Source organism: Oryctolagus cuniculus, chromosome 5 (genome assembly GCF_051225735.1).
Source record: "Oryctolagus cuniculus isolate XC-2025 breed Fujian yellow rabbit chromosome 5, ASM5122573v1, whole genome shotgun sequence".
Lineage (NCBI taxonomy): Eukaryota > Metazoa > Chordata > Mammalia > Lagomorpha > Leporidae > Oryctolagus > Oryctolagus cuniculus.
In genome coordinates, this window is record NC_142871.1 from 17,985,798 (window position 1) to 17,997,136 (window position 11,339).

Consider the following 11,339-nt stretch of genomic DNA (forward strand, 5'->3'; position numbering starts at 1 on the left):
TAATCTTGTATTGAAGTATTTTGTTCTTTTAGGAGTGTCATGTTGTCTTTCTTATTCTTCCTTCTTGTATTGTTGTGTTTGTTGTTCAGCATTTGTGGCGATACTTGTTGTACTATGACTCTGTAGATAAGTGACTGTCTGCCTTCACTGAATCTCTAGAGGCTTGTAGTTGGGTGTGGCTAGAGAGCTGTGTTCAGTTCTCCAGGATTAAGGGTGTGCCTAAGGTGACACACTCAGGTTTGGCATGATAAATCTTCTCTTTTTTTAATCTGAAGGGAAGTAATTGTGCTCAGCTGAGCTCTTCTCAATGGAGACCAGTGCCTGAGTGCTAGCCCCAGTGGGTGTAATATTCGTCTGCTCTGTCCCAAGGACCACATAAAGGATCTGTGTAGTCCTCAGTGTAAGTTCAGATTCCCCAATGTCTTTCACTGAGTAACCAGGACTCCCTGAGCTTGTGGCGTCCCCTACCAAGACTACTCAAAGTCACAGCCACACCGTGAGTTCTGATACACAAACCCTCAGTTTGTTTTTTTGTTTTTGTTTTTTCATAATACTGGTTCAGAAGTTCCACACAGTCACTAGGTCTTAGCCTCCTGTTATTACTCCCCACCAGAGTCAGTCCCCACAAGAGTCATGTTTCTACACTCAGCTGATTGCCAGGCACAGACACAAGCTGGCACAGCTCTTACGTATGTCCAAAGTGGTGCCTGCTCTATCGGCTTGTATGCCTTTGTGAGGTGATCAGAGAGAGAGAAACGTGTCCGTACTGTGCCTTTTATTTTTTCTCTCCTCTAGTTAGGCAGGTATACTTTCCCCCACAGGGCTTCAAGCCTCATTCCCTCTAGGCACTTCCTGCCACTTTTTTAAAATTTATTTGACAGGTAGAGTTATAGACAGTGAGAGACAGAGAGAAAGATCTTCCTCCAAATGTCCACCATGGCCGGAGCTGTGCCAATATGAAGCCAGAATCCAGGTGCTTCTTCCTGGTCTCCCATGCGAGTGCAGCGGCCCTAGCGCTTGGGCCATCCTCCACTGCACTCCCAGGCCACAGCAGAGAGCTGGACTGGAAGAGGAGCAACCAGGACTAGAACCCGGTGCCCATATGGGATGCCGGCACCATAGGCAGAGGATTAACCAAGTGAGCCACAGCGCCAGCCCCCCCTGCTGCCTTATTGCCAGTGTCTCCAGCTACTGCGGTCTCACCTCACCTCACTTTCCAGCGCTGGTGCAGAGGCACTCAGCAGCTGGAGTCCCGAGCTCTGGGTGCCCACACCCTCCACGTAGGTCCATCATGTCCCTTAATTTCAGAATAGCTTCCTCTGCTGTTTTGTCCCTAGCTCTTCCTTGAGACTATACTATCTCCACTTTTTGTATTATCATCTCCTGGACTAGATCAGTAAGCTCCCTCCCTATTCTGCCATCTTGGAACCGCGCCCAACCATTCCATATTAGATTGCCCGTGTGCATGCAGGAGTCCAACCAGTTATGTTTGCCCTCATTTTCCCTCTATGGTGCTGCTACGTTCAGCATTGGCTATCCACCAACATCAATAGTTTTCAACTTCCCTCCCTTGGCAATGTGGTCTTAAGATCCGTTGTCATTTTTCTGCTTGTCCTGCTGATTCTAAAACAATAAACTCAATTCTTATTGTATCTGCCATTCTGAGACACACTGACTTGCTCAAAATACATTTGTTGGCCCTTGGGGTCTATCTGATATACCATGTCCTACATTGTCACACTAATTATTTTTTTTCAGTCCAACGTTGGCAAAATCCTGAATCCCATCAAAATATAAATTTGTCAAAATGTAAATGAAAGCTGCTAATGCAAATGATCCATCCTAGAGAGCTTGCTTAGAATGGAAAAGCTTACAAGCCACAGAGCAGCCTCGCTTTTTCCTCTGGCAGGGTGAGGCCAAGCCCTTAAAAAGCCAGATGGGTGTTCTGAGAGTGGCTCTGTCCTGGAAGGAACCCAAGCTAGCCTGAAACTGGGGAGAGAGGAGTCTGGGGTTTCAGATTTCACCTAGGCTCCCTAAGAATGCACCCCTCCCCCTGGCATGCATCCCCCAGGGCTCCCTGTCCAGCTTCCCTGGAGCACCTGGAAGGCCCAGCCTGCAGGGATGGAGTAGCATGCACTCTCTGATCCAGGTCCCATGCTGCGACCAGGTGCCCAGGGCAGTCTCACTATCCCCATGGGAGCTTCCTTCCTGGGATGGTGCTCAAACACAGTGCACACATAAGGGACAGTGTGGAGGTAGAAAGATAAGTAAAGTTAGAAACCTCGGCCAGCCATTATTAACCATGTCCACATGGGGAGCCAACGAATGTGTCTGCAGTCCCTAGAAGGGGACAGAGGTACCCTCTTCACCTAGCAGAGAGGCATTGTGGGCCTGCACCTGCGTTCACACCTCACATTGGGTGCCAGTGGCGGGCTCATCCTGGGAGTCCCGCACACTGTCTGCATGGGTGGGGCAGCAGCCCTCTTCCATAAGACACACCGGAGACAAGTTTCAGGGCACACGACAGCTTTATTAGCACCAAGCACACCTTGTAAAGGGCAGGCAGAGGGCACCTAACTGATTCAGGGCAGCACTAATTCTATAGCTGAAGGTGGTATTGGTGCCACTATGCTTCTCAATCAGCTTGAAGGTCACATAGGCTCCTGGCTTTCCAGGTGGGCCTGGGCCACACCCAGGAGCGGTTTACCTGATTGGCAGAGGCAGGGCTGGGGGAAACATTCCTGGGGCTCCTGGGCCTGCCAGCACTCAGATAACTGCATGGGCTAGGCAGGCAGTCTCACGGGATCTCCCACAGTGGAGTGCGCTGCATTGGGTCGCTGGGCCATTGGTAGAACAGGGAATGACAAGCACAAATAGTGAAGAGATATGATCCAAGTCATAGCACCAATGTTCCTGAACTGGGGCTAACTCTTCATGACAGGTTAAAATACAGAATCAATACATAAAAACAAAATGGTACAGAAACTAACACAAGAAGAAGGACACAGGTAGTGTCTTGCAGTCTGGATTCAAACTCTCACTGGCACGGCTGCTTGCAGTCACTCTCCTTCTTATATTCCGTGTTTCTCTTTATAACTTGGATCTTAAACTGGGCTCTTCCAGGTGTCAATGATACAAAGCTTAAAAAATAAAAGGGTCTCTTCGACCAAGTTTCCTAGGACTTCCCTTGTTCCCTCAAGCCTAACGCTTCCATATAAAGACTCTGGACCACTCAGCATGGAATCTGGGCTCCTGGCCTAGGCAGGGCCTACATCCTTCCTCAGCCTGATGAGGTCACAGGAGACAGAGGCTTGTCCTGCTTCCCAGAAGAAGAAGTCAGAGGCCAAAGTCCCTGGGTAGGGGAGCTCTCAATGCACACAGCTCGACGTGAGTAGACCCCAGAGGCCCAAGAGGGCTGCAAGCACTTTCCACGGCCCAACAACTCCAAAGGCACCCAGTGGTGAATGTCCCAGATAGGCAATGTCATGTCAGCAGTGCGGTCACTGTGGTTGTGATTCCAGCATCACAGATGGGAGAAGCCCTGGTTAGAGAAAAGACAGGTGATTCCCTGCTCCAGGACAGCCCCGGCTACTCCTAGAGTCCTCCTCCCGTCTCAGGAATTCTCAACTCCCCACCCCATCAGATGCAATAAAGAAGGAATCTTCCTCAGATTCTCAGCACAGATGCTGTACACCTGCCCACCCGCTCTCCTGCCCTGAGAGTTGACTTTGCTTACAACAGACCTTGCTAGTTCATTTTAACCTTGGAGCATCCCAGAGTTCTCTTCCTGCAGGGGGACCAAGACCTTTTACAGGTTCTCTGGTACCAGGAACGCCCTGCCCTCTGCCTTAGGAGCTGGGTTACAAAATCCTTCCCACCCCTCATCCTGGGATGGGCTCAGCCTCCTCTTTGCTTTGAGGATGGAATCTCTGACAACGACTCCTCGAGTGGAGCGTCCATGCTGCTTGCTGCCCACAAACCCTGTGCCTGTGTTCCTGTGCCCCAATATCCCGTGACTGGGCCCTGAATCTGCGCTACACAATCCTGAGCTGGCTAAGCCTTCTTCAACCCACAGGCCATGAACCAGCTGCTGAACCTGGTGTAGGAAAGGGCCCCCCTCCCTCCCTCCACCAGGCTGGCTCCTGACAGTGAGAATTCATTAGAACTCAGGGCTGAGCTGGTCCCAGTTAATGCTACTGAGGGACATGAGGACTGATTTCCTCGTCTCATTTCCAGAATGAGACAGTGCAGTCCAGGGGACAGGACTGGACTTGGGGAATTCCCTCTGCCATCATCCCAGCCAATCCCATCTGCCCTCTGCTTCCCTCCCAATGCTGCCCTCCATACCTGTCACTCAGAATGGCTCCCCTTGCACGACAAGGAGGACTGAGCTGGTGAGGAGCAGGAAAAAGGCCCAGGGCATGGGCATGGTGGCCGTGGCCTTGGATGCAACTACTCCTAAGGTTGTGGGTGGCCGCGCTGAAATGGAAGCAGAAGACTGGACGCCCCCATCCAGACTCCAAACCCCAGGAGAGGCCTTCCAGCTCCTGCTCCTGTTAAAGGCAGCCGTGCACACAGCTGGCACCTATACTGAGCAGCTGCTGTGACAGGTCCTGGAGTAGCACGGAGGGAGGATGGGAAAGATCTGCCAGAGAGGAAGCCAGGGTGACCATGCAGACCATCCCTCCTGGGTGGTGGCCAGGAAGGGGGGCAGGAGCTGGACCTGGAGATGGTTCTGAAGGACCAAAGAGAGAGAGCAGAGAAATGGGAGAACTGGTATTCTAGGAAGAGGGGATGGCGATGGGAGAAGGTCTAGAAACAGCGACAGGCACGGGTGGATGCCAGCAGGAGGGCACGTGAGGGGACTGAAATACACACCGTGAGGAAGAGATGAGCAGGAGGAGGAGGAGAGGTGTGAGGGAAGGCACAGCGGTGGATGCTGCTGTTGTCGTAGGGAGGGACACATCACACTGGATCATGTTTTCAGACACTCAGGCTCACACACACCTGCACACAGCACCCTACCCTGGCACACACACAGCACAGGACACTCACAGGCTCACACAGCACACATAAATCGTCACACCCACACTCTCATTCATACACACCCACATTCCCACACCACACGCACCAGCATCCACACCCTTACATGCACACACACCCATACCCTCGCATGCACACACACCCGGGTACAGCACACTCACATGCACACAGCACCCACACCTTGCATGCACACACTACGGTGGCGTCATCTCATCTCCAGAGAGCACCCCTTCCCGCCACCCCATCCCTAGTTACCTGTAGTCTCCGACATCACCTTCCAGGGCAACAAGAATTTCCCCAGCCACCTTGGGCAGTCTCCCAAGGACACCCTGCTTAATTTGTCAGTCAGCTGCCTGTCATTCTCCCAGGTCGTCTTATTCCAGCTGGCCCCAGGATGAACCTCTGTCCACTTTCTGGCGTTTGGGTCAAAGAAGAGGCCGATCTGTCCACCGAAGCTGAACTGCCAAGACCCGTGCCTGCCGCCGCTGGCTCCATGCCAGCAGCACATCCTGCCCTGCAAGCTCGGGGGATCTGCCCCCATTGGAAAGACATTGTCAGAGATCGGTCTTGACAGGTCCTCTGCCCCACCTGGGATCCACTTCTCCCAACCGTCCCTCTGGTATCTCCTGGCCCTGCTCTGTCCTCTGCATCCTGCACTTCCTCCTGGGGCACTTGAGTGGGGCCAACTTGCAACTTCACAGGAACATAAGGAAGTCCCCATGCCCAGATCAGTCTTGACAGACCCTTTGCCCCACCTGGGATCCTGCATTCCCGTCCCCTTTTCATCGCCTCGCCCTGATGTCCTACCACTCCTGCCCTGTTACTGGGCCTCCAAAGGAACCCCAGTATCCATTTCTGCACATGGAAATCTTCAGTCCTTATTCACAAACCTGCCCTCTGCCCAGGGTCTTTCAGGCTCACCCTTGCTTGTGGAATGTTTCATTTCAGCCACTTGCTGGTTGAGGGTGTCCACCACGTCTCGCAGCATTTCTGTCTGCTCTGCCCAGTTGTCAATGGCATCCACTTTCCTCCCAAGGGGGTCAAAAAAGCTGATCTTAGTGAAGCTGCAGTCACAGTGCAGAATCCTCCTGTCATCCACGTGAACCTGAACATCACACCGTTGCTGTCTGGGTCTGGCCTTGGGATTGACAGTTATGTCGTAGCAAAGGGAGTGAGCATCTGTGGAAGAGAAACACGAGTGAGGTGTGGGGATGAAAAAGGACTCACACTCAACCTCTCCCCCAGCTCCAAGACACTCAAGAGCCCACCTGAAGGGCAGGGATGGGACGCATGGAAATCAATTCCCGCCATTGCAACTCCATCACTGGCTCCCAACTTTCTGCCACCTGTGCTCCTTGTAATTCAGGTTCTCTGACCAAGTACACAGGGTCCTCGGCATGGCCCACTAGACTCGGAGGGGGCTGGTGACAGGAGTCCTGTGTAAGCATACACAGTACCTAAGCTCAAACGCATCTGAACAGAAACTCCGACACCACGTGATAAGAAAGTGCAAACCACATGGACATTCCAGAAAGCTGGCGCAGACGATGCTGGCCCAGGCAGCAGCAGGGGAAGCCTGGTGTGGGTGGTCCCTGGACAGCCACTGTCTTCTCCGAGCTTCTAGCCGAACTGACTCCAAGAGGCAAAAGAAAGACCAAGACAGGTGTGCATAGGAGGGAAGCATTGAGAAACACAGTTTCCAGAGTATGGCAGGAGTGGGCGATCAGGGCAGATCAGTCAGCTGGGGGGTCCTACAGAGAAGAGTGTGAACAGACAGGTGGACATACAGGAGTGCACCTGTCACCTGAGTGCACGCACACATGCTCCTACGTGGACCCAACCAGGGCTGACACCACACACCGGGAAGAAGCTGGCAGAAGCAGTTAGCACAGTGGCTGGATGATGACCGCCTCCCCTACCCGCACCTGAGGCCAAATCTCCTGTCCAGACGAGGACTGAAAACAGCAGCACTGAGCGGGACCCAGTGAGAGGAGAGGAAACTCTTTCTTAGGAAAGGTCAAGGCAGTCACAGGTTTACAGTGAGAGACAGCAACAGCTTTTACTGCAGGACTCTGGTTGTAGAAAAGCCTGGGTAACTCGGGCAATGAGCACACGAGGACTCCAAAACCCACCACCAGGAACAGTAGATCTCCACGCGCATCCCATGGACACTGGTCCTGGGTAAATCACAGAACTCGAGCCCAGATCTTCAGTTTCCTGAGCTGGAGCCACATGTGCTCCTTGCCTGTGAGGAATTCCTGGTGGGGTGCAGGAGCAGGGAGCCTGTCCCTTCACACCAGCAGGAGGCAGCACCACTCACTCCGAGGTGAGCTCATCTTCTACAGTGCTGCCTCCCAGCTGCCAGGGAAAGTGCAGGAGAAGGTGCCTGAACACAGGTTGGGGGTGGGGGGATGGTGTCCCCACTCCTTCGACTCAGGGTCCTGGGCTGGGGGTGTGCTTGCCTGGGGCGGCCTCAGGCAGGGGATAGGCGCCATCACCATCGCCATCAGGTAGGGGAGAAGTCAAAGGGACAGATGGGATGGAAGCCCGCTGTTCCTGGTCCCCTGCTGAGACTGGCTCAGAGGCTCACAGGGACTCAGCAACTCAGGAGGGAAGTGTCAGGATGAGGCTGTGAGGGGTGCCACAGCAAGTAGGCGCTGAGAGGTGCCATAGCAAGTAGGCGCTGGTGGTTGGAAGGGGAGTTTGTGGTTGCAGGCGGGGTCGGGGGATGGCCTCAGTCGCCTCCAGGCAGGGTGCGCTCTCATCCGCGTGCACCCTGGCTCAGCGCCCACCTTCCCCAGGACGGGGCTGGGACTCCAGCAGTTTCCACACCCCCTCCCATCCTCCTCCTGTGACTTCTGGGAGAAGCCTCCACAGAGAAGCGCAGGCCCGCGAGGAGGTCCCCATCCTCTCTCCCTGCCCTGTGCCCTGCCCTGAAAGCACTCACCGGCCGGCGCCCGGAGCCCAGCTGCCAGCAGAGGCAGCAGTAGAAGCAGCAGGGAAGGGAAGCGGTGCCCGGACAGCAGCTCCATCCCTGAGTGAGTGTCAGCTCGGAGGCGTGCGAGCTCTGGTATTTAAGCACCCCCCACCTTCCCTCCTCCCCTCTTTAAGAGTGTCAGCTCAGAGGCGTGCCAGGGCTGGTAGTTAAGCACCCCACCGCCCCTCCTCCCCTCTTTACAAGCCAGCGAGCTGTTATTGGCTGAAGGAAGTGTGGAGTTACTGGAGGAAGGAAATGTGGAAGGGAACGAGATTTTTGGCCGCGCTGAGGTAATTGAGGTAATTCATTTTCAGGTTTTTCCACTCACTTCCTGTTCCAAGAATTATACCACTCCTGTTTCAAGTTTCTGACTGCGGCTGAGAGAAAGGACTTCCTTTTTTGCCATTTGTTCACCCTCCAATGGCCGCCACAGCCGGCGCGCTTCGGCCGGCACACTGTGCTGATCTGAAGCCAGGAGCCAGGTGCTTCTCCTGGTCTCCCATGGGGTGCAGGGCCCAAGCACTTGGGCCATCCTCCACTGCACTCCCTGGCCACAGCAGAGAGCTGGACTGGAAGAGGAGCAATCAGGACAGAATCCGGCGCCCCGACCACAAGGCGGAGGATTAGCCTAGTGAGCTGCAGTGCTGAGTCTAAAACAGGGGGCAGGGCTGTCTCCCACAAGGTAAATTCCAGCGCTGTTGTTGGAAATTTTTCTCTCTGTTGAAGTTTGCTGCTTTCGTTAAATGTGTGTGAGATTTCTCCTGTCTCTTTTACTGATTTTCTGCTCGCGTCTTTTTGAGCAGTTTTTTTGTTTGTTTGTTTGTTTGTTTGTTTTCAGTAATTGGAGGGGCAGCAAGTGAGAAGCTCAGTCCCCTGCAGGACAACTCGACCTGCCCTGTCCTACCCTGAGTGCTCAGAGCTAACAGGGCTCTGGTGTTAAGGGGTGCGGAGGCTGCCCAGCGAGTGGCCAGTGGAGTTGCTCCTTGGGACGCCTCTGTCCAATCCAGAGGCCAGAGTCCAGCACCTGCACGGTGGCCCAGACCACGGTGTGCATAACAGAAAGCCTTAAAGCTGTTCTCCAAGTCAGATTCAAAAGTGATTTCGCTGTCCTGTTTAAAGCAGCCTTTTGCATTTTTCCACATTTCCATTTTCCAAATGCCTTCATGGTTAATCAGTGGTGGCTTTTTGGCACTAATTTGTTATCTTTTTTATTTTCCTGCCTTTTTCAAGGACAATAACTTAGTGGGAATGTTTGGGTTTAGCTGTCCAGAATATGTTTGGAGTTTATTTTTAGCTCTTTCAGCCTTGCACAGGTTTTATCCCCACCACCATTGGCTATTTTCACCACTTCTGCTGTTTAATATTATTAAATTAATGACATGAAAAATGTTTATTTTTCCATGCTTATACATCCTGATAAAAGTGGTCTAAATGTGAATGGGGAAAACACACACTTTCTAAGTAGTCTCTTTCTTGAGTCTCTTTTGAGCCCTGCACTTCCTGAGGGACAGCAGTTTTATTCATTGAACTTAAATGTGTGGTCTCAAGGGAACACCAGAGAGAAGAGTCATTGTAGTTCATAACAATCAGATAGTTGAAAAATAAACTACAAAGGGTACTTTTTGGTTAAAGTTATCTTTTTTCCCTTCAAAATTCCTTTTTAGATGTTCTTTGAAGATCATATTGATGATGCCAAATAGTGTGGTCACTTGCATGGCCTTGGTTCTGCTTCGTCCTATGCACAGAATGGCACAGGGAAGTTCATGAAGAGGAAGCCGACGAGCAGTCATGACACGAAACAGTCCTTTTGTTCTCTCTGAGCTACAGACATGCCTGTATATTCTAACTGCTTTTTCATATTCTCAGGCCTGCACTGCCAGCTTCCTGGGCGCACCACGGCTCTCCGCCCGCCCACGCGACCTTGACTCTGTGGTGTTGGGTGCCGCTGCCCCAAGGCAAGAGTGGCAGGTTACAGGAATTGAGAGACAGCGGGACTAGCTGCGCGCAAGCCAGGGCGACTAGCTGCGCTCCAGCCGCGCCCTCCCGTGCGCCAAGCGAGCTACCCTCCGCAGCACGATGCTCATTTTTGAAAATACAGCTACAGGCTCCGCTGTCCCTGGCTTGTAAATCAGAACAGTACGTCCTGAACATCCTCCAAGAACGGATTTACTTCTTTTCAACTCTGCCTGGCGTTGGTGGCAGCGTGACTGTATCACACTGTAGGTAATCCGTCCTCATCTGTTCATGAAGTGAAAGACTGTCGCCAGGGGCTGGCGCTGTGGCGTAGCGGGCAAAGCCGCCCACCGCAGTGCTGGCATCCCATATGGATGCTGGTTTGAGTCCCGGCAGCTCCACTTCCCATCCAGCTCTCTGCTGTGGCCTGGGAAAGCAGTAGAAGATGGCCCAAGTGCTTGGGCCCCTGCAGCCATCCTGGCTCCTGGCTGCAATTGGCTCAGCTCTGGCTATGGCAGTCATCTGGGGAAGTTAACCAGGGGATGGAAGACCTCTCTCTCTGTCTCTGCATCTCTGTAACTCTGCCTTTTTAAATAAATAAACAAATCTTAAAAAAAAAAACACCTGTCTCCAGTTAATTACTGTAACAAAAACAAAATGCTGCAATAACCTTCCCTGGCTAAACCTCTAGGCAATTATTGAAAAATAATAGAGATACAGAATTGATTTAAGAATTGAAAACAATTTACAAACATGTCATTTCACAGGTTGAAACACTAGCCAAATACTTGTCACTATTAAGACCTAGCTTAGGCAGAGGACAGTGGAATATATACTTATAGTAAGATTAAAAATGATGTCACTTTTCTGAAAGACAATGTGACACTATTTTATCAAGAGCCTGAAATGTAAAATTAAGAACATTAATTTTTGTATGAAAGTTCTAATCTTAGCCATGTGGACCATGAGAATGTATGCCAATTACCTATTGGTTTGATTATGAAATGTGAATATACTAATGTGAGGAAGTAAATATAGGGGCTGGTGTTGTGGCACAGTGGATTAAGCCACTGCTGAGACACCAGGATCCCATATGGACAACCAGTTCCCTGCTGTGGCCTGGGAAAGCAGCAGAAGATGGTCCAAGTGCTTGAGCCCCTGCACCCATGTGGGAGGCCCAAATGAAGCTCCAGGCTCCTGGTTTCAGCCTGGCCCAGCCCTGAACATTGTAGCCATTTGGTAAGTAAGCTATCATAGGGAAGATCTCTCTCTCTCTCTCTCTCTCTCTCTCTCTCTCTCTCTTTCTCTCTGCCTTTTAAAAAAGTAAATAAATTTTTTTACAAAAACTAATCATTTTGAGACATAT

General features: G+C 51.9%; 1 protein-coding gene and 1 long non-coding RNA gene across 3 annotated transcripts; one reads left to right on the plus strand and one right to left on the minus strand.

Annotated features, from left to right (window-relative positions):
- Positions 1-2,509: 2,509 nt before the first annotated feature.
- Positions 2,510-8,176, minus strand: LOC103349960 (UL16-binding protein 1). Its single transcript, XM_051841274.3, has 5 exons — positions 7,991-8,176; positions 5,965-6,222; positions 5,299-5,574; positions 4,348-4,479; positions 2,510-3,541 (listed from the first exon to the last, which is right to left on the minus strand). The coding sequence occupies exons 1-4, from the start codon at positions 8,073-8,075 to the stop codon at positions 4,355-4,357; spliced, it is 744 nt and encodes a 247-aa protein (XP_051697234.1). The 5' UTR covers positions 8,076-8,176; the 3' UTR covers positions 2,510-3,541; positions 4,348-4,354.
- Positions 8,146-10,594, plus strand: LOC138849778 (uncharacterized). Of its 2 annotated transcripts, none has more exons than XR_016233635.1 (2): positions 8,146-8,319; positions 9,685-10,594. It is a non-coding gene; the product is annotated as an uncharacterized LOC138849778 (long non-coding RNA). The 2 variants fall into 2 exon arrangements; XR_011388938.2 differs by lacking the exon at positions 8,146-8,319 and adding an exon at positions 8,415-8,702.
- The last annotated feature ends 745 nt before the right edge of the window (positions 10,595-11,339 follow it).